Raw genomic sequence first — 22,456 nt, forward strand, 5'->3', positions numbered from 1 at the left:
TTTTTGATAAGCGTGAGTGTTCAGCGGCTTAGTAAAGGTTGAGAACCACGGCTATATTATTTTAAAAAATAATCTGAATTCCTAATTGCAATATTACCGCTTTAACCACTTGTTTAATGAAATTCGGAAAAATGAGTTCACTGACATGAGCCGTTTTGGGTAAATATTTGACAAGCTGTTAGTTCCCGTCGCCTGCCCCTTCTCTTAATTTTCACTGAAGCTTATTATCGTACCGTAAGGTGCCAGAGAGTTAATTGTAATAATAATACGGTAGGCAACGAATTCAAGGTACTCTCGACTATGGATTCAAGTGGGTGAACTTATTTTGAAGTAACCTCGAATCGAGTCGGCATTGCCTAATGGCTATATTCATATCGTTTATAACGCTGTAGAGGCCTTTAAATATAACAATGTAGGATAATGCATTGCGTCAAAATTCCAGGCTGCAGATGGGAAACCGATAAGGATGGAAGCCCTAAAATAACGAAATGCGTACGAGATAAATTTAACGAGAACGGTTTTGTTTTAATTCCGTCGCTATTAAACGCTCAAGAAGTCGAACTCCTAAAGACCACGGTAGAAAAAAAATGATGGTATGAAGGTAAGCTAATGTCGTCTGGATACATATATATTTATGTGTATTGCATGCGGTAAAATGGATGTCGGCGTAAACGTCAGTTTGAGAGGTAGATGAATACATTCCTTGCCGTAGGCCTGTAAGTGACTGGATCTATTACCCTGACCAGATGATCGTATAAAACATGTGTTTGAAGTCAGAGAATTGGTAAGATATGGCACTGCACTCTGCACAATAAAATTTATCGTTATTCGTACCACGAAATTTGAGTCGTACCGTAAAATCATCGTATTGTAATTACATACATTCTTTATCGCACCGTGCAACATATATTTGGGTTGACCTATCTATTTGGGTTGACCTATCTATTAGCCACGGTGAAGTGGCAAGGTGCCATAAAATTCCGAATGGATGGATACGTTTCCAATACACCAGGCTAAAACCTTAGCCTAATATTCGTGGCGTTATGTTACTGTGAAACCAAAATATATATATTCTGGCTACGCCTATGCTTTGATGTCATTAATCAAATAGCACAGAAATGATGTTGAATCTGCGACATAAGACAGATCTTCGTTCTAGACCAGAACCACGGGGTGATTTCAAGCCCAATTTCATCAGATTCTATATCAAATTTGGTATATGTATTTTTTTGATGCTTCGCAAAAAGATGGACATGCGGACAATGGAAAACGCTGAATGAGCAAGTGGTAAAGCGTCAAACTTGAAAGCATGTGCAAGTCGAATATACGAATTACAGTAGAGCAGTGGTTCCCAACGCATGGGTCGCCTGATTGTTTTGGGGGTCGCTTGTTTTGGGGCATATTTTATGTGAAACGAGAAAATAACAATGAAAATAGTTGAATACGAGAAGAGATCACAAAATTTGAAATTAGATAGACCTGGTGTTTCATTCCAATATCGGGAAGGAAATTATAAAAACCATGCAGTAAATCAGAATCTCCCCCGATGTATATAACATGTATTTATCGTACTCATATATTTGCATAGCAACACGCATATGGCAGAGATGACGGTAAAGGTCGTAAAGCTCGTGTTGTTTTCTGGAATGACCCAGGACAGGATGTAACTGGAGCTATATCAAGATCTGAAAAAGTTGCAGGAACCATGGAGCAAGTATGGGAACTCAGATTTATAAATTTATCTAGATACATTTTTCATATGATGAAAAGCAAGCAGTTGGTGATTGATCATTCTACAGCTATTAGGCGGCGAAGTCTATCATTATCACTCGAAGATTGTAATGAAGGACGCACATACTGGAGGCATGCATGTCTGGCATCAAGACTATGGATACTGGTACAGCAACGGTTGCCTACACCCCACTATGGGCACTGTATTTATCGCGATTGATAAGGCACATACGGGCAATGGTTGCTTAAAGGTGAGGATGACTTGAGTTTTAAAGAAGGCCTCTGACATCTGTAGTTTTATTTAGGTGCTGGCGAAATCTCAAAAAATGGGAAGACTAGACCATACAAGAATAGGCGACCAAGCGGGCGTGCACGGTGAACGATTGGATGAAATCTTGAAGAGACATGAGCTGAATGAAATGGAGATGAAACCAGGAGATGCGCTATTTTTCCACTGGTTAGCGAGAGTGATATTTTACATGGAACAAGAATGCAAATATCTAGTTTTGGCTAAAAGGTAGCAAAACCTAATGACAAATACACCTCTTCTCTCAGCAACCTGCTTCACACTAGCGAACAAAATAACAGCGATGACCGCAGATGGGCGTTTTTAATCGCGTACAACAGAGCCGACAACAATCCTTACAAAAAGCATCATCATTCTCAGTACTCACCGCTGGGCAAGGTAAACAAAACAGCGATCATTTCCAGTGTATATAAGCTTTTGCATTACCTTATAAGTAGGACGATTTTTACATTGCAAAGAAAGTCAAAAATTTGTCCAAGTTGAAGCGTTAGGTCAAAAAATTTTCAAAATTCTCTACCCAGTCAAAAAGTTTTTGCTACCTGCATCTCGTTTGTCTTGTAGTTGTCTGCACTGTCTGTGAACTTGTTATTTGACATTTGAAACCTTGTAGCTTACTTTATAGGCCTACCGTTGTAGACGTCCCATTGTCTGATCATTGTGAATCATAAACGGTCAAATGAAACAAATAGGTTGACTTGGTGTTATGCTGCTCAACGTACCGCAGTCGTGGGCAATGACTAATGAGCGTCGGTTCTTATATCAACAAGCGCTAGCTCATGATGAAAAATTGCGATGTAGACAATATTGTCAGAATGAAGCAACACGGTGTGTCACCTGCAGTGTATACGCACAACTTCAGTGTTTCCACCAAACAACTGCTGCTGTTGAACGTTCTTTCCCGATTCTTGGCAAGTTACTTAGTAAGGACAGAGACTTTCTACCCGAGAATGTAGGAAAGTGTCTTTCGTCGTACGACAACAAATTTCAACTATTACTACCATAATGCGTGATGAATACAGGAATTCTTCATGGGTCGAGATTTCGTTAAGATTAAGTTTTTTCGTGTAAGAATGTGTCAGTTTTTATGTCAAAAAGTTTTTTCAGGCCAAACTACTTGGTATGGACAGACAGTTCCAATCAGAAATAAAGAAAAGTAGTACAATTCTAACAGTATGTACGAAAACTCCTAATTTACATACATGAGGGCATAATTTTGTCAAAATTAGGGTTTTCACGTCAAAATCTTCCGTTTTAAGGTAAAAGATTTCCCTACTTGTAACTGAACGAAGCGGTCTTTACAGTTACTTTCTAACGTCAACGCGTTACGTTTCACATCGAAGGCGCTCGCAGAACGGACATCTAAAAATGGATGTTTCCAAACTTTACGTTCACAGGTGCCAAATTCTGCGATTATGAACTGCAAGCCAGGCGCCTCCATGACAGGCAAGGAATTCTTTTCGCTTGATAAAAATATCAGTATGGACGCACTGGATCCAGGATTTACAGAACAAATGAAGAAGTGAACAAAGACCACCAATATTGGATGCTGTTCTATAATTAGTTGAGGGTTTATTCAACAAAAATTTTGGTGCTTGTCGTCTGTTGGTCTTACGTCAATGAAAATGCCCAATGCGCAAGCGCATGCACTGTATGAAAGGACGCCATAATGAGATAACAATTACAAATGGCGGTTACACTACAATACAAATTAGACAACGTAAGCAGTTATCCAAGGTCACTAATAAGCAAATTGGAAACACAAAAACATCATATTAATTCGGCATTATTTTCTGTGATATCGTATGAAAGGTACGTATTTGAACTATGGAATTCGGCCTTACACTGTATGACGTCGTAATTCATGGCACTCAAATGCTCGACTCTGATCGAATCAGTCACCTGACATCTCAAAAAGAGATAGAGAATTTAATTCCCTAAATATTAGACACAAAGCACATTGTGCGAATGAATGAATGAGTAGCCATACGCGGTTTCCCAACCACATTGAAATAGTCAAGACAAAAATCATGCAGATATATGCAGGCTGTGCCTAGTTATTATTGTAATTGGACTTCGCGGTCCTAGATATGGCATCTTTATTGAGACCAAATCGATTTGTTTAACATAGACCAGTAACGCAGACAAAAGCGACCGCAACAAAAATCGCTGAACAGTGAACGCAACCATATGATATAGAGACCAGACCCAAATATCTTAACCCGATACCCAGTGAACAACATATGAAACAACGTAACGTGGCTTTATCGAGACGTATTGGAGCTCTCCGAAGTCTCTGCCTGCAGTGGCATTGTTACTCCCGTATCATTGATTCTCTATTCGATCACATTCTTTACAATTCAGGCCTTTGTAATATCGTTATTGTGAGTGATTAAGGTCATTAAGGTTACAAAAGCGTCAATTTAGTAATAACCTCATCGCCACCTGTTCACTGTACGGACTCTTCAGGTAGAATAAGTTTCCTGAGCAGAACAGCTAGTAATATATATACTTTAGAAATCCACATTTAAATTTTAGTTGCAGTTAATTAGATAATGACAGTGTGCTTTGATAGATGCGAGCGTGATCAGACTATATATTTGACCTGCAAGGTCGTATCGATCACTTCTATCCGATACCGAATACTGCGTATTAGGGATGGTGGGAACCTCTGAAAGGTTTAGGTTCGCGTGTACGCGAACCTTTTTGAAAGGTTCTGTGTGAACGCGAACGCGAACCTCATGACGTCCCGTGACGTCATATTGCTAATTCAAACCTAATATTTCAGTGAATTGATAGCCTATATTAATGTATACGATACCTAGCGACGACTCGGGCCACATAATTCCACATTGCAGAAGTAATATTGACGTTTTAAACGTTGCTGAATGTATCAACTGAGGCAATCAAATAATATAATAATCCTATAAAATCAATATATTCCGTCGCTTTGCCAACAATTTCGACGAGGACTTGCAAGGGTAGGTCATATAAGCTAACGCCTTAACGGTCTAGACCAGACCGGACAGTGTATTCGGCGTCTGCGTATTGCTACGTTGATACCGAGCAGAGTGTAAAACGGGTTTCTATACTTGATACCGATATTACCCCATTAACAAGTTATACAGCAGTAGCCAACACCAACACGGATTGGGTTTTTATGATACAGTAAACATATGAATTCAAGATTGACCCCGTACGCCTGATAGATTTTTTACATCAGACAACAATATCAATCTCATTGATTGGCTGAATAAGCATCATTCGCTGACTACTCACTACATGTAGTGTACTTCGCTCGTGATGTTGTGTGATTGCGGGTCAAGCTCACAGCAGAGATACGAGTCACTCAATATTCACAAACGGAAAGCTGGATATTTCGAGCAAACTTTTGTAACAAAGCAAGTAAAATTTTTGAGATTGTCAAGGTGCATGTTCGTTAGTCTTGATTTTTGTATGCTGTCAGCGCCATTAATAGAGTGGCCCGCAGTTGAAATGCAATGAATGTCAACCAAAGATGTTAAAACGATGAGAAAGTTGTAATATGGGAAAAAGGTTCACAGTGCAGAACCTACCAAGGTTCGTTTGTGAACGTGAACCTCTAAAATTCGGAAATTCGCACCATCCCTACTGCGTATGCGTTTTTCTTCGGTATCATAAATTTATACTGTCTGTTTGTCACGTATTTCGGTTGGATAAAAAATAAAGAAGCCCTCTCTCTTTCCCTCTTCATGTTTGTGTGTGCAGGATAGCAGTTGTTCACTTTAGTGATGCCAGATTTAACTGAGTCTGGTTGGCTGCCGCGACGAAGTAAAATGATTGATGACCTTGCGGCCCGGAAATCAATTGAGTCGCTGCCCCATTTTCTACAATCTACATCCTATATGTATTTTATCGAGGTGTCTGCTACTTTTAGACTCTAAGTGTGACGATGTAAAAAAAGCAATGTAGGACCCTACGAAAAATAAAATTTGCGGTACAAGAATGCATTGGTTCTTGTCATTAGTGTGACAATGTCTGATTTAATTTAAAGGTTTTGTGTGTCGTTTTCTTCCATTTCTCGCCATGGAAGCGATCGCTTTCCAGTCATTTTATAATTGAGAAAATGATTTCCCGAATAGGTATGTTACCTCACACAGGACAAGTCCAGCAAAACGTCTCTACAGTGGGCAATCTGTTCATTAAAGCGACAGCTCAGTATAATCATCATCATATTAAAGCATTTCGGTCTGGTGCTCCCGAATAGTTTTAGATATAATATAAAATGCATATTGCATGAGGGTGGACTGACAGAAGAGAACGATGCTGTTTTTGCTCCGATGACACGAAGTAGATAACATCATAGAACCCAAGATCCAGATATAAATATCATGAGCGACTTTTAGGACTCGCTCACGACCGTAGGTCTAATCAACGCTTACACTTAATTATTGTGATCAGTATTCTTGAAGTGCGAATTCGTAGTATGATTTATTTATTCTATTTAGACAGAATTGCTTGTAGATGGCCGTGCTATTATCGACATCGGCTCTCATCGTATGGCTGTGCGATATTTGCACCGATGGCTTCACGGTTGTCCGATACTGGGAAAGTTTTCCTATCGCGATATCGCTACCATCAACAATTATATCCGGCTTCTCAGGACTATCAGCGGCAGGTGTGCTTATATGGGCCGTACCAAAGATTATCAAAAGAGAGGCTTTTCCGAAAGGGACTATGACTGTATTGATAAGCGCTGGAGCAACTTTCCAATCGGTGCCGCAGCTTATGATCAACCTCTTTGCTTTGTCATCATGTGATTCGGAGAAATATCTGGTTCAATACGTTTCGGCAGGGATTTCCGGAATTGGCATTTTATTGGGCTTAACGTTTGCCTCATATAAGACTCGAAATGGTGACTCTGCGGGAGATATGGATTGGATTGGTGACGTGTTGATTTATCTAACGAAGGCTTTTGCTGCAATATCTCGAATTCTTATACTCGTATATTTCTCATTTTACTTGGGATCACGGTCGTCTCTATTCTTAGCGATTCATACCATAATTTTGATCTTGTACGGGTCATATCAGATGTATGGTAGCGAGATGATATTACCAGTGCCTGGTAGCTTATCGTTATATCCTGTTGGGTTGATATCATTATTGTTCTGGTTCCAGTTAGTTTGGTTTGTTGATGAGACCAAAAGATGGTCAACCTCAAAGTTCTCGTTGTTCTACGCCGCGGAAAATGTTATACTATTAGCGATAGCTTCATATTTTTCGCAACACGAAGTGCCATACTGCTTGTATGGATCAATATTTATAATGCATATATCACTTAATCTATCCAGTGTAATATTTGGCTTTTTGTACTCAACGAGATCCAGGTTTTCCAAAAACCCGCATCGACCACGTGTTATATCTGCCCATGTACCCATAATGCATGTCAACGGTAACTGCCATGACGAACCTTATGATGGAACCGATGAAACGTAATCAAATAGCTAATGTATCAGCCTTACGAATATGGATGCCATCCTGGGCTCTATAATTCGAAAATTGAATCACTTCCCTAAGCAGATAGATAGATTGGCATAGGGCCAGGCATCGATTCGTACTGCATGCACAGTTGCACACAGTGCACATAGCATCTATAATAGTATTGGTTCCCTGCCTGGGGCTCACCATATGGAGTGTTCGTGATAAGGTTACTGGGGTATGTGACCGCGCTTGAATTAAATAACATTAACACCAAAGACCAAAGTAATAATTTCCCTGGATCTACGACATGACGTACAACAAACCCGACACCAGTTCTGCGTTTCGATGCAACAAGACAACAACATGTAACATGCTTATTAGAATTTGTTCACACTTCTGTCATGTTGTTTTTATGAAATTTTCCTGTGTTCCTTTGGCGCTAATTTTCTGTTGATTCTTTAATTTAACATTTTTGAATTTTAAATGTGAATATACACGATTGCTCTCAAACTCTGCTATTGTACATGAATGTAAGAGTCGATTTTTCAAAGTTCTTTGTTATATAGGTGAAATATTAAATATTCCTAAAAGGGTGTACGACTAAAAAAAGGTTGGCAACCGCTGGTCCGATGCGCGCCAAAGAAATTCGACATATCTGATTGGAAATTACATTTTTGAGTAGGCTAATCGTGTCATTTCGACTGGGCCAGTGGTTCTCAGACTGTACGTGGTACGCGAGAGCTTTTTAGGTTATACGTGAACGTGAAGACTGCTGTGAGTAATGTCATCATACCTCAGATTGGCGAGTTTCTGCATAAGAAACAGTTGCAATTATCTCATAAAATGATGCTTGCTTTCGTTCTATCCAATGGTTTTGCGGTATAGTACTAACAGAAATAACCAATAAACTCCGGTACATTCAAGTACGGTACGCCATGTCGTGAAAAACAAGTTAGCGGTACGTCGTGTGGTAAAAACAAATTAGTGGTACGTGATGATAAAAAGTTTGAGAAACACGCTATATCCCTTATAATCCCCGGTTGCCAAATATTCGCTATTCTTTAGAAATTATGAATATAGCAAGACTTTTTGTGGTCGTATGACATCCGGCATATTTTTGAACTGCTCCGTCTTCCACACCCCCGACTTCGTTCGTGGTTTGAAAATAGTGAAGATTTGGATCCCGCAGGGTTACGATCATGCAAAATGTATTTTTTAGGGAAATAGTAGCGTAAGGACAGGGCCGTAACAGCACTTCGTCAACCCCCCAAAACATTGGTCTTGGGCCCCCATATGATGAGAAACTTAACGTCTGGGGGGGCTTGGCCCCCCAGACCCCACTCAGGCTGCACTCTTTTCCCACTAGCCTACTGATAAACTACGTTGGAGGCCGTTTACTGAGTCAGCTTCTCTCGCCTAAACGCGCGAAGCACGAAAAATGTGCATTATTCATGATTGAATCGGTCAATATGGTCGCAAATTGCATATATGTTGCTATCAATTGTTATCCTCTCTCTGCTCACGTAATCAGATTTACTGGTAGAGCTGAGTGAGGTGTGTTTGAAAAGGTAGGACCCCTCAATAATAATTAAACATCTTCGGGCGTATATCCGTTGGCAGGAATGAAGCAGCACTTCGTCAGCCCCCCCCCAAAAAAAATGAACTTGGGTCTTGGGCGTCCATAGCGTGATAAACCTACCACCAATCACGTTGTTCGCTTTCACCACGAAATTAGTCGTCCTGTCTAGTGAGCCAGCGCGACGCGCGAAAATTTTCGATAATTCATGACAAAATCAGTCAATAAGATCGGGAATTGCATATATATTGCTATCAATTTCTTGTTCTCTCTGCTCACGTAATCAGATCCACCGGTAGTGCTGAGTAAGGTGTCTTGGAAACTGTAGGGCCCGTTGGTCTTGGTATGACTCCGTAACATGATGTTATTTTGTCAACTCCTTTCTGCTATATCAAAAAATATAGAATCGCCCAAACGCAGGCTTCTAAACTAAAAGACGCACACGATTGCAAATTGGTATTTCTTCACTGGCATATAATTTTCCCTGCGGGATGGTATTTGTCTTGTGAAGTTCAGATTGCCAAGACAAGAGCATTCTCGGCACCAGTCATGTAGGCACCTATGGACAATAAACCTATATGTATTTTGTATATGTAACGAAGTTTTCGGTCAGCATAAGGGAGGTCCTTTTCGGCCAAGGTTTTATCGCTGCCGATCGTTCTGGCACACTTCTTGGGGTCTAATGTTACATGGTCTAAAACTTGATATGTCTTGGTGCACCGTGGCGCGGTAATGGCCAACGCCGATATGCCCATTTCTATAAATCTTGAGTATTTTTTGTTGGGGGAGGAGTACCCCCAATGCGAGGCTTCAGAACATTGGTATCCAAGCAACACCTTGCCACCGGTGACACCGACTGGCGATAATCAGTCAGGTAATTTCAGGACGGTTCGGCAACAGCGAGATTTAGGCACGGCGGGTACCGCAGGCGAATGAATTCGTCTTCGGATAAAAATGCTACGGCTGCAAACGTGCCATAAAATAAAGATCACATTCTAGCTGCCCTGCGTGTGTCAATTATACCGATAGTCTAGCCTGCTAACATCGCAACAGCAACGTCGGAGAATTACAGCAGTCAATGTGGAGATCTGCAGGACCGGGGTGCTAGCCGGAGAGGAATCAGGCAAGTTTTTCGGGGACAGGAATGGATCGGGAATCAAATTTTTGCATGATTGCCGGATCTGGAGAGGATTCGAATTTTCTAGTGAATGACACTGTGACCATTTTTGTTTGAAGGTTTGGCTTGAGTGACCGCAAGTGCTTCATTTAAATACCAAAAACTACGTTTATGACATCATAACTTTTATAATATTCAGTCAAAGAAGAGTCCAGAGGGAATGGGGAATCGAATCTGGACGCGAGCTATTGATCGTAGGATATATTCATACGAGGCCAACGATACTAAGTATCGTAGGCCCCGATTCATATTATCGAAAAGACATAGCGAGAGACAACCATTACTTTTCTACTGTAGTTGCAAGTCCAAATTTTGGGAAACCGCCGAAAAGACACCTTAAAAACCCTACAGTGAATTTCTGGATGTGTAGACCTTCTTGGATGCTTTGTATAGTATATGGTCTGGGTTCTGTACGTAGAATCCTTAAAACGCAATCCAAATGCATTGTCGAGGTATCAGATAATATGGAGGGCTATTGTCATATATGCTCACTGCTCAGCGTTGTGTAGGATTTTTTGACCAGGATTTTAACACTAAGTGTCATGAAATAGGATCTGGGTTGGATTTCACCGAGTAGGAAAATACAATCAGTTCATCTCTAGCTTACGCAAATACGCATGTTGGCGATGGCACCACCTCATACATGTAAGCCTTATCACTGCAATCTATTCGCGACAGGGCTGTGCAGATTGGAGTACCTGGTCCGCGATGTCAAAAAGGTTGAGTACCACTGCCTAGTCTGCACCACCATTTTTCCTCCATGCTATTATCCGTGGATGCCGAGCGAGACGGCCACATATACCAGTCGAGTCTTTGGTCTGACCCTGCCGGTGATTGATCCCACGGCCTACCGACCAAGAAACCGGACGCATCACCAATCGAGGCTTCCAGCGTATCCGAGATACGCAACGTCATCCTCCAGACTCACAAATGAGCAGTTGAGCACCACCTCGCATTTCAACACGCACTTTGAATAATCCGTCTATTTCATTTATTAACGATATACTGCTCCATACTCGAAAACACCGCCATCAAAAAACCGCGATTCGACAGTCCGACTTCGAACAGGGCGGGGTCTCAGTACACAAAAGACGCGTACAGACGACACGTACCACGAGCACATCCCGCACAAGGCAGACCCCTTTCAACCACGAGGACAACGAAACAAAAATCCAGCCAGAAACGCGGCAATATCAAAGCGCGATCATACCGGACTGTGTAAGGCGAGAGAAATCTTATTGCAAGGTGGGCAATATCGGCGTGCTTGGAAGTGACACGGGGAAGCGAGCGAATAATAATAATAATAATAACACCACGACAGACACGGGGTTTGGTCCAGTCCGCCTCGGCGAGTAACAAATTTGTAACGGGAACGCTCGCGATAGCAGAGTTTCGCGGGCGTCGGTTGCCTTTGTGTTACGAAAAATTTCTAGACTTTAATAAAAAGGTATGGAAGTCCGCGGGCCGCGAGAACACTAGGCTTGCATTTGTTCGCCTTCGTCTTCGTCTTCCGATGCGGTCCACAGCTGTTAAATAAATACATAGGCGGTTAATAACGATATACCTCCACCTTATTATAGAAAGTGTTTTGGGAATGTTTTCATAACGTTCACGAGTGAAATTTTCAGAATGGCTCGGCGAAAAAGCTCCTGTAGAACGGTAATGATTGTCTCATTACGTGGCACCATAGTGTACTCTACGGTGTGGACAAGCAAATCTCACGGCTCAGTGAAATTGTTCTACGTAACACATTCAATTTGGCTAAAGGCAATTTGTCGGTAATTTTTTTACCGGCTTGCCGAGCATCAAATTTGACAAAACGGGTATCAATGGAAAGCTACCGCGGTACTGATTGTGAAAATATAGATTTTATTCTGCTCGTGGTCCTGAAACCCCCCAAATCAGCCTCGAATGTTGCATCGTTACGGAGTTTGGTATTGTGACGCAACCATACCGTCTTGGAGCAGGTGAGGAGCAAGTGCGCACTACAGTGAGAGTGTGAATGCTCAAATCGGTTGCGCAACAATGGCCAATACGCTTGCGGTTTGCGTTGCTCCTAACCTCCTCCCAGACGGCATGGTTGCGTCACAATACCAAACTCCGTTACAATGCAAGATTCGAGGCTGATTTGGGGGGTTTCAGGACCAAGAGCAGAATAAAATTTATTTTTTCGCGATCAGCACCGCGGTAGCTTTCGATTGGTATACGTTTTATCAAATATCGCGCTCGGCAAGCCGGTCAAAAATAACCGTCAAATTACCAGTAGCCAAATTGAAAGTGTGACGTATACCGATTTCACTGAGCCGTGAGATTTGCTTGTGTCCACACCATTTAGGACACTATGGTGGAGAGCCCTATCGTGACTTAGTCCCATAATTTGTTTGGACCACAAAACCAGAGTTCTCCAACGTGAATGAAAAATTAGGGGCAGTCGCAAATTATGACTTTGAAGGTCTTAACTGTCACCCAACACCTACATAATAAAAAATGATTATCATTTAGGCCCAGATCTCGTCACGGGCCGTTACCAATTGGAGAGCGATTCTTCATGCTCAACAAGGACATACAATCTAGGTTTATAGTTTATAGCTGTAGTATCAACATTGTCCCTGCATAGACCTCTTAAAACTAGTCCGTGGACCCAAGTTCAAAAACCCCGGACTTATTCCAGGTATTTCACAATGAACGGTAGACTCGACCCGTCGTTAACAATAGCGACTGAATTCGAGCCGAGTCTGTCAATATGCGAAAATAACTCCGAGAATCGACAGCCAATACATTCTCCATTCACGCACAAACATCTCCCAATCTCAAACCGCGGTCTTGCCATTCCTACCGCTCAACGGAGCGTGATTACTCTTGTCTCGTCCAGAAATGAATAATTAATGCTCGCGCAACCGAATCATACGCTTACACCTAAACAGCGCGGGCGGAGCAAGCAGCCTACGCGTAAATGCGATCGTTATCCGTAACGTAATCAAATCCATTGCTAAACACGTTGCCGGTGCCTTCGTAATCACGAGTGACACAACATAACTTGGGTGTCAGGCCGAGGCTGTGTGTTCAACTGTTCATTGGGACGGTGAGAATACTGCCAACATCTTTTATGAAATAGCAAAGGAAATTCACCACAAACTGTGATTGCTTCCATCACAACATAACATCCGTTGCAAGAATACGCATTAGGGTTGTTCAAAATTTGGAAAATCTTACAAATCCTCCGTTGTGATGTCTTATTCTATAGATTATTGATAAAAAACGACACTGAGCCTGAAAGAAGCTCACAGGAAGGCCGTTAAGATCTCGAAAAAGTGTTTTACAGGTCAAACTACTTCGTAAGGACAGACCAGTTCCAACCTGAAATGAGGATTAGTACAACTCAAACATTATGTGGGAAAAACCTAATTTGCATACTTTAGGTCAAAAAATGTCAAAATTTGATTTTTTGGTAAAAATCTTCCGTTTCGAGGTCAGAAAAAAATCGCTATACTGATAACTAACACCTTCGCCGATAGACCTGATATATTCAGCCGATACTGAAACGTTAAGGCATTTAACTTGAGACGCATTTCAAAAACTTCAGACTATCAGGACAGCTTAACATCCATTTCTGCGCTCGGATACGACATAAACTGGAAATGCTGCATCTGGATACCCGCGAGCTACCACGATTACATCAATATGACCAGTGTAGCAGTTGCGGAGTATAGCTCTGACTTCCAACTACTACTATGACGTCATGAAAATCGCCGATATTTATGCCTATAATAGCCGATACTGATATTTATTTCAAAGTGGGATATCGAATAAATCGGACCCTAATTGTTATGCCACGTGAGCACGTAAGTTAGTATCCACAGAGAACCAATCATAAAAGCCCGTGATGCCATGAATCAGTGTGTTCCAGGTGTTCGCATCATCGCTAGTGTTCAGTTCACTTAAATGTATGTATAAGTTTTTCAAAGAAGCGATCACTCACCGAAAGGTTGTCGCGGAGAAGCTGCATGATCAGGGTGCTGTCCTTGTACTTTTTGTCGTCGGGGTTGTCGTCCATTTGTTTTATCGCTTCGTCGAAGGCCTGCGATGAAATTAGACGCGATTGACACACGAGTACGACGGATATCTTAGGAGGGCGATTAACGGCGATAGATTCCATTTTGTGTCGCGTCAATTTCGTTCGATTTCATTCACCGGCGAATTGAAGCGAGATTGACAAGTGCGTGATTTTAGACGGTTCGATCCGACTGTCAAGTTTGACTGTCAAGCTACAGCAAAATTGTGGATTTCTGATTCCGGTCCATTCAACGAGATATACAGTCGAACTTTGAGGCGCCAAGTATCATAACGTGTCTCGATATAGGCGGGGTCTCACATCAATATGTCAATTGTTTGATCACAGATCAGAGGAGGTCGAAGTTATCATTGTTGGCACTCGCGTAGCGATCTCCAACTAAGTAAAAAATCAATTATTCTATGCCTAACTTTAAAAACTAAAATCTGTTAAGTAGAAGTGGAATTGCTCTAAAACATAACCTTTTCAGTAAGCAGTATCTGCTCTAGTGCCCCGAAGAAGTACAAGTATTTCGTTACTAACCACCTCTGAATATGTCATAGAGTCGAACCGATCAATTTCAAAATCGCGAGATACGCCTGCATAATAAAGGTGCTATAAATACGAAGAAATTGGATCTGCTCAAGGACACAGCCAGGATTGAAAGCATACTATGGCCGGTTATGACCATTTCGGTTAAAAAAAAACTGCATCATCTAAAAGCGTACCGTATTTTCTGCGGGCATTAAATCACGTTACTGTTTGGAACCGATGTCACAATGATTAAATTCAAACAAGAAGTCAGAGGTATGTTTAGCCATACCGTGGCCACGCGCCCAACGCAAAACCGTATCGATGTCGTAAACCCAATCCTGCGTTCCTACTCCAAGTGCGTAGCAACAACCTCACCAGGTCGTCGATTGGAAAGTTTCCAGGAACAACAAACGTCACAATGATCGGTTTCAAATCGCGAAATCGTACACCGAGTTCAAGGGCCGCGGAAGGTCCGAAAACGAATTTTCGGGTCGTGGTAACCCGCTGGGGACACGCGTGGAGTAAATAGCCGAACGGCACCGTTTCTTTTGATCAGATCGCACACTAATCGGTTTCTCTAGTCAATAATTCATGCAATATTAATGAGCTGCGATCTACATACACCCGAGGTATGTGACGGCAATGCAGCACAGCTTTCCTTCATGCGAAAACTTATAGTATATAGTAACGATGTTTCAAGTTGATTAATCTAGTCAAACGGCTATAATCGCCCTTCTTTCTAGCTCTTTTACTTGATTTAACCCAAAATTTCGCGACGAAAATCACAACAACGTGCCGTGCGAATAGTTATGCGCCGCTTTCTCGAAGGGGGATGCGTTTCGTACGAAAGGGAATTACGAAATTGCACCTCGCAGCAGCTCTACCTTGAAAAGGTAGACTTGCATGCTAGTCATAACTCCAGGTCAGACCAAAAGTGGTTACTGGTCAGTGACGAAGTACTTATACTTTTTAGAAGTACTCAACTAGGTTTTGATGCTTATAGGGACATCATCATGGGTCACGGAGACTTCTGGGAGCGTCATCAGTTGTTGGATGTATATTGTACAAAGTAGCCCACCTCCGAAATACTACCGTTAAGTGAAACATAATCTATTCTTAAACTACACGAGTATTTTTCTGACCTAGCATTTTTAATTCTACAGGAATTAGTTCAGGCATTCCCAGGAAATATATAATTGTACTCGTGACTGAATAGATACTCATCGCATTCCTTCCACTGCTATACTCCAGTGACAATGCCGACTAACAGTACCTAACCACCTCTGAACAGGCCACGGGTTATTCGCAGTGGGGAACCCAATTCTGCACGCTTTCAGAAACAATATTTTAACTGGAACTGGATGACCACAAGCAGCGACATCCAGTCAACGCACACCGGCCGACCTAATTCGCCAAAAAAAAACTTCCCAAGTCTAATCGCCAATACTCACCTCCTTCGCGATCGAGCAAGCCTTATCGTGCTTCTCCTTAATTTCGTAGTAGAACACGGAAAAGTTGAGCGCCAAGCCGAGCCTGATGGGATGGGCGGGGTCCATGTTCTTTTGGCAAATCTCATACGCCTCGTTGTACGCGCTCTGGGCCGCGTCGGAGTTGGCTGCGGAGGAAAACCGGCAGGTAATCAAGGGCAACATCCAACACTCATTTTCGGAGAATGTGGGAACGAATTTTGCACCAGAACGCGTGTTTAAACGGAGATTCAACTGGGCGATTCGGAAATATTCGATTCATGACTGATCCTATTCTATTCGAGTCGTATCTCGAATACCGAATCCATGAAATGCTAATCTGAAAGGTTCGAGGATGGACTATTCGTAATTGCTCGAATCACGATCGATCGTATACTCGAGTCGAATATCGATTCAAGGATGGGCGATTAGCAATTGTTCGAATCGCGCCTGACCCTATACGTTTCGAATCGCATTTTGAATACCGTGTCGAATGAATAACCATATGATTCATATTTCGATTTCGATTTCGATGCGGCGGTAAAATGCATTCGACACACCTACAGGATGCTTGATTTAAATTACATATACTGTTATCCGTACCGGGTTTTCGAGTTTACCTACGGATAGGGCCGTGAGCTGTTGAATTCCCGAGTTAAATGAGGATAACAGTAATAATAAATAATATGGAAATGCCTAACGATCCCTGTGATCGACCACCCCTCCAGGCACCACGAGCTTGTTTAAACTCTAGTTCAAGTTCAAACGCGCTGATACCCGTGGTTTCAAGGATTGGGAAGTTTTGACAAATACTCTATGAAGCGCCAATCTTCCAGGGACACCTTGTTAGAATCTGCATATTCGCCAGTTAGATAAACACTCGATATGGTCAACAGCTTTCAGGGATGCCGAGATTCAAAAATCGCAAAATTCAAATCAATGCATCATCTTTCCATTCGTAGACTTGACCCAGGAGACTTTAAGTACGGATTTTAACGCACATTATTTTCGCGTAATCTAATACATCACGTCGAGCGACCACCGCATCCACGGCCAACATCTCCGAAAATAAGGACTGTTTCCTCAAACAAAAAAGGTTCCTCAGGGATTCGCGAAGCACGGTCAATACGCTGACGTCAGCAGAAAATCAAAGACAATTGCGCATAGCCGCCTTGAGCTTAAGACGCCATATGCTCAGAATTCCGCATGTATTCTGATCGGGCGCGAGTGCAGAATGAACCTACTGTTATCAGTTTTACTGTCTAAGACTTCGGCGACGTAGCGGTAATAGTCTCCCTTCATCTTCAGGTAGAAGGTCTTGCTTTCGAAGTCGTCGTCCGCTGTCACGCTCGGCAATAAGCACTCGTCAACGAGCCCCTGGAAACAAGAGTCGTAACGAATAACCACTATAGTAGACCCTCCAGATTACTGGATCCTAAACTGACATAACGTCTTCGCCAATAATGTCACATGCCACTTTATTTTCATGTCATCTCAGATGTATACGTTTCATTTTCAATGTGCATTTCTCTTATTAATTGATCTAGGCCAGGGGTTCTTAAATTTCCTCCGACCGATATAATTGTTTAACTGTACATGTACATTGTGCAACTGCACGGTTGAATTCCAAGTAGCCTAGCCGCGAAATTTGGGCAGCTGGTGACTAAGAAGACAGTCCTAATCCTAATCACGACTTCGTTTGCATTTGGCCGGAAAAACGACGGAAAAGTCATCACTTTCGAGCAGCCGCCGACACAGCGTGACTACCAGGTGGTGTGCAATTTGTTGTGCTTATAAGATGGGCCTTTCACGGACCCGTTACAAAACGAGTCCTCGAACCCCAAAGCAAGAGAACCTAATTTAGTCAAAGGTAAGTGTTTGATTGAAAGACTACACCACAATTCGTTTCGACTATTTCCTATCTTTTGATTTTATCGTGCTTCAAATCAATACAGGTATTAATAAAAGAATGCATGAATGTATATTGGATGCTGATGTTGATTTCGCGTTTAGGTGCAGAGGAGACATGGCAGGGTCAGACCTTTACGTGCCCAAGCACCGTTCGATTTATTTCGAACAGGAGGCTGTCGCTATGTGAGCAACCTAACTAAAAAATGATACGCCGACAAACTCTATTCGAAAATATCCAATAGTCAAGTCAAGCAATTGCCAATAGCGATATGATGGAGAGACCGAAACACGCAGATATTTCGTGATGAATACCGGAAATTTCATAATATTTGTAGTAACATTTGGTAATTTAACCCTAATTCTGTGGTACCACTCCAATTCACGAGAAAAATCGAACATTTCCGGTTTTCAAACAAATAGTTGCCGACGTGATTATGGTGTCATAATAAAGTCAAGGTGACCGTCGTCGCTGACAATTGTCCTGTATAACTCATTACCACACAGGTTCATTTTAGCGCGCACAGCTGCGTTAACTCAAGCCGAAAGATACATCGCACCCACACAGCAAAGGCGTATTCTCTATTTCTCAACAATCTCCGAGTTAGCTCCGGCAATCCGGCACAATCGTCGCAGAACCGACACCAAATTATCCCTGACAGTTAATATCACCTATGCGCAATTGCGCATTTGGAATCAGCTAGATTCTCGCCAACAGGACACACCCAAATAAGGCAAAAAATTCAATCACTACAACCATCGAAAACGGAATGATTCAAGTTAACGCTACAATCAAACCGGGCAGCATAAGCGGGACTAAGCCTACGGGAAACAAGCGAATCTCCAAATATGTAACAAAATTACACCGGTATAATATATACAAACAATATCGCCGTAACGGGCGAAAACACAGAATCAATGATTGAGTAACCTAACGCCGCGTACACGACAGCAATTACCGCTGCCCCGAGGCGCTGGAACGCGCGCGAACAGCGACTACCCGCACAAGTTGTGTTTGTCGAAATCACATGCTAGGTCATGATCGATGGCAATCTCCGTAAATCGCGCGCGTTTATAGATGAATCGCTAACGTGTTGCAAATAATTGCGCGCCGACGCGACCGACTGAAGTTGTGACATTTTCGCAAGTAGAACAGCCCCCATGAACATATCCGTAGTTACGCTCGAAAACTCAATACACATAACAGTTTATGGATTTTAAATCAAGCATTGAATTTTATATAATGTAAGGTAAGGATGTAGCTGCTGATAACACCCTGTCCGATGTTACAAGAACATGTTTTCAGGCGCGTTTAGTCGCTCTTACCGCATTCATTTCCAAGTTCGACCAGAAACCGAAGAAAAACACACCGCTACCAAATCAGCAGCACGTAGATCAGCACATATTTCACTACGACAATGCGGTGATTGAAGACATCGCGGCTGATTATTAGGGTCGGTTGCATAGATCATGATCAGAAACGATCCGCCGATAGACAGGGATTCCAATGAGCGAAACGAGTCAAACGCATCAATCCTTATGGAGATGTATACATTGTATAGCCAAGGCGTGGACCGAGCCCTATTTTCATATACCCCCCTCAAAATCGCAAAAAGATGGTGCACGAACTCTATGGATATCATATGTTCTTTTAAGAGGATTTGTCCTCATTTTTCAAGAAATGTAAAATTCCCTCCGTGGACGCAAAAATGTCCTTGAGAGTTGGGCGACTATAGAAGGAAGTGAAAACCAGATTTCACGGAATTGAAGGTAATTTAGCAGGAAACGTACATAGGAAGCAACAATAGCTGGTAGGTTAACTAAAAAAGACCTTTTTTAGTCAACCCAATAACATTAGCCGTAAAAATTTCCAAATGACCAAGTTTTCTCGTCCGCGAATGTAACTTTTTGTAATTCGTAACCGACCGCCTCTAATTCTCCACGTATTTGCAGCGTATACTCACCACGACTTCGGTGCAAATCTCCTGGATCTCTTTGCTGATCTTGTTGATGTAATCGTCGGCTTGCTGGGCGCGCTTTTTGCTCTCCTCCGTCCCCCGTTCGTCTTCCCTTTGCTTAATACTGACCAGCACGCGCCACGCGGACCTGCGCGCGCCCACCACGTTCTTGTAGGCAACGGAGAATAGGTTCCTTTCCTAAAACGCAAAGTTTCACTCATTTGAAAAGGCAGGTCTGATGAAATTTGCGGAACGGCGTTTTCTGGCTTATTCATTCGGGCTGATGTTTTCAGACTAATCCTCCCACTTCTATTCAACAGTTTTTTCACCCAAAGCTATTTTCTACTTTACATAATCTAAAGTGGAAGAAGTAATTTTGCCCAAAAAGCTGTTTACCAATGATGTAATCAGAGGTGGTCATTGGTCAATCAGGTTTATTTATATCTTCATCGTTTCAAAACATCACAGGACTGCGATACAATGAAAAGATAGGAAGGTGTCGAAACAACTTGGAGTAGCCTTCAAGATCAGACACCCACCTCGGCAACGAATAGGCTACTCGAGTAGATTTTGCCTGCATTGGCTACGAACGCTATACTTATATTGCTACGTTTTTAGACTGCTTCTAATACCACTGAAGTTTTTTTAGGAAGAACTGCCAACGATGTACATATTAAACTTTAAAGGGCTTCGAGAATCTAGGAGGTACATAACTTCAGTACACAATTGAATAGTATATCCATATTGAAATGAACCCGAATATTTTCGGCTGACAATCGTCAGGGGTATATCGTCAGCCAACTAGTAGAGAATTGGAAAGAACATTGTATACCAGCAATCGTACCACAAAATATAACGCCACCAGCATGAAATTTCGAACAAGAGAGCGTTCAGTGTACTAATTTTAGATGGTCATACTTCGTTATACGATCGTTGAGATACAATGTTCTTTCCAATTCTCCGCTAGTTGCTGACGATTACCCCTGACGAGAGCCAGCCGAAAATAGTGGGGTTCATTCCAATATGAACATACTAGGCAATTGCATATTGAATGTTGTAAAGTAGAATGCAGTTTCGAGGGATGTCTGCGTCACTTTCGCGAGTTAAATTGCCATAGCAACTCCGCGAAACGAACCCTGCATCAGGGTAACTGCATATATTTTCGAAAACCATAATTTTTAGTGTCATTTGGCATTTGACCGGTATTGTAAACCGCTAGTTCTGCTTGTAATATGGTAGAAATTTGCGGCATCGAGAACCGGCTGACCCTTACGAAAACCCCTTGAAGAATACGGATTAGGGGAAAATAGGGGAACGGGTCGGGTTCCCGAAAATATCAACTCCATTATACGCCAACGCAGCAGACCGAAACGCCACGTCATAATATCGATTACACGTCCAAAATCGCCATCGCTTTTTGAGATCCGTCCAAGATCGTTATTCTGTTGCGCGCACGGGAAGGTAATAAATTCAATCGCGCTGCTGGCTCCATCGATTTTCGCCTTTCAAGCTTAACCGCGGCGTGCAGCGCAGGCCTATTTTTTAGCGTACACCGGAAATGACGCATGAGTCGAGTTTCCTTGCTTGGCTCGAACGCTCGACAGTAACTCCTCATTATTTATTTAGTCACAGACCAAAACTGTGATCATATTCAAGAATGGTACGCTCGGAATGGTATGCGTAACGCGCGTCTTGGTTATGAATAGAAGTGCCGCCGCGCGATGATACTGCACTTGTATTACGCGACAATGCATCCAAAACTTGACTGTGACTAATTAATCACTGCTAGGCGCGCAGTACTGAATAATGATATTATCTCACAGATACGACAGCATTCAACACAACAAGTTATTTACATATTTGCGATTCAGCGCTTTCCGTCGTCGCGTAATACAAAAACAATCCATTCCCAAGTGCTGATCTATCTAATTCGTATAGCATCCGAAGCACTTTACACGACAGCGATGGCATATATGATGCGACAAGCGTGATACAACTCAAATAACGGGTATTTTGATGCTGCGCACTTGCGCAGCTATCGATTCGAGAAGTCAGATTGGTTCACCTCGGAAGATAAAGGTTCTTTTAATCTCGCCAGGTCTTTCATTTGCTTCATCATGTCGTCGTACCGTTCGGCCTGTTCCGAAAGCTTGGCCATGGTCACCAAATCTTCTTTGGATTCTGTGAGGGTAAATAAAGCAACGCTCTAAGAATTACTAGCAGATTTGGACACCTAGATAATACTAGTTGCCTGATTGGGGCGAAATGCCGGTAATCTTTATTTAACATTA

The 22,456-nt window shown here is 42.2% G+C and overlaps 2 protein-coding genes across 2 annotated transcripts in view; one reads left to right on the forward strand and one right to left on the reverse strand.

The window, feature by feature from the left end:
* Nucleotides 1-465: 465 nt before the first annotated feature.
* LOC145445381 (L-proline trans-4-hydroxylase-like) lies at nt 466-3,635 on the forward strand. The gene is made up of 6 exons (XM_080323572.1): nt 466-601; nt 1,589-1,714; nt 1,800-1,982; nt 2,037-2,188; nt 2,287-2,416; nt 3,433-3,635. Exons 1-6 carry the CDS (start codon nt 596-598, stop codon nt 3,559-3,561), a joined length of 726 nt encoding a protein of 241 aa, XP_080179698.1. The 5' UTR covers nt 466-595; the 3' UTR covers nt 3,562-3,635.
* Nucleotides 3,636-11,216: 7,581 nt separating this feature from the next.
* LOC145444855 (14-3-3-like protein) overlaps nt 11,217-22,456 on the reverse strand; it is a 40,274-nt gene continuing 29,034 nt past the window's right edge. The window contains exons 3-8 of the mRNA XM_080322897.1: nt 22,231-22,346; nt 20,172-20,363; nt 17,544-17,676; nt 16,285-16,448; nt 14,228-14,326; nt 11,217-11,774 (exon numbers count right to left, since the gene is read on the reverse strand). Of these exons, the coding sequence (XP_080179023.1) occupies nt 11,724-11,774; nt 14,228-14,326; nt 16,285-16,448; nt 17,544-17,676; nt 20,172-20,363; nt 22,231-22,346 (755 nt within the window). The 3' untranslated portion in view covers nt 11,217-11,723. The remainder of the gene's footprint in view (nt 11,775-14,227; nt 14,327-16,284; nt 16,449-17,543; nt 17,677-20,171; nt 20,364-22,230; nt 22,347-22,456) is intronic.

This window comes from Botryllus schlosseri, chromosome 8, assembly GCF_051294905.1.
Source record: "Botryllus schlosseri isolate E-star chromosome 8, Bs_hap1, whole genome shotgun sequence".
In the NCBI taxonomy this organism is placed as follows: Eukaryota; Metazoa; Chordata; class Ascidiacea; order Stolidobranchia; family Styelidae; genus Botryllus; species Botryllus schlosseri.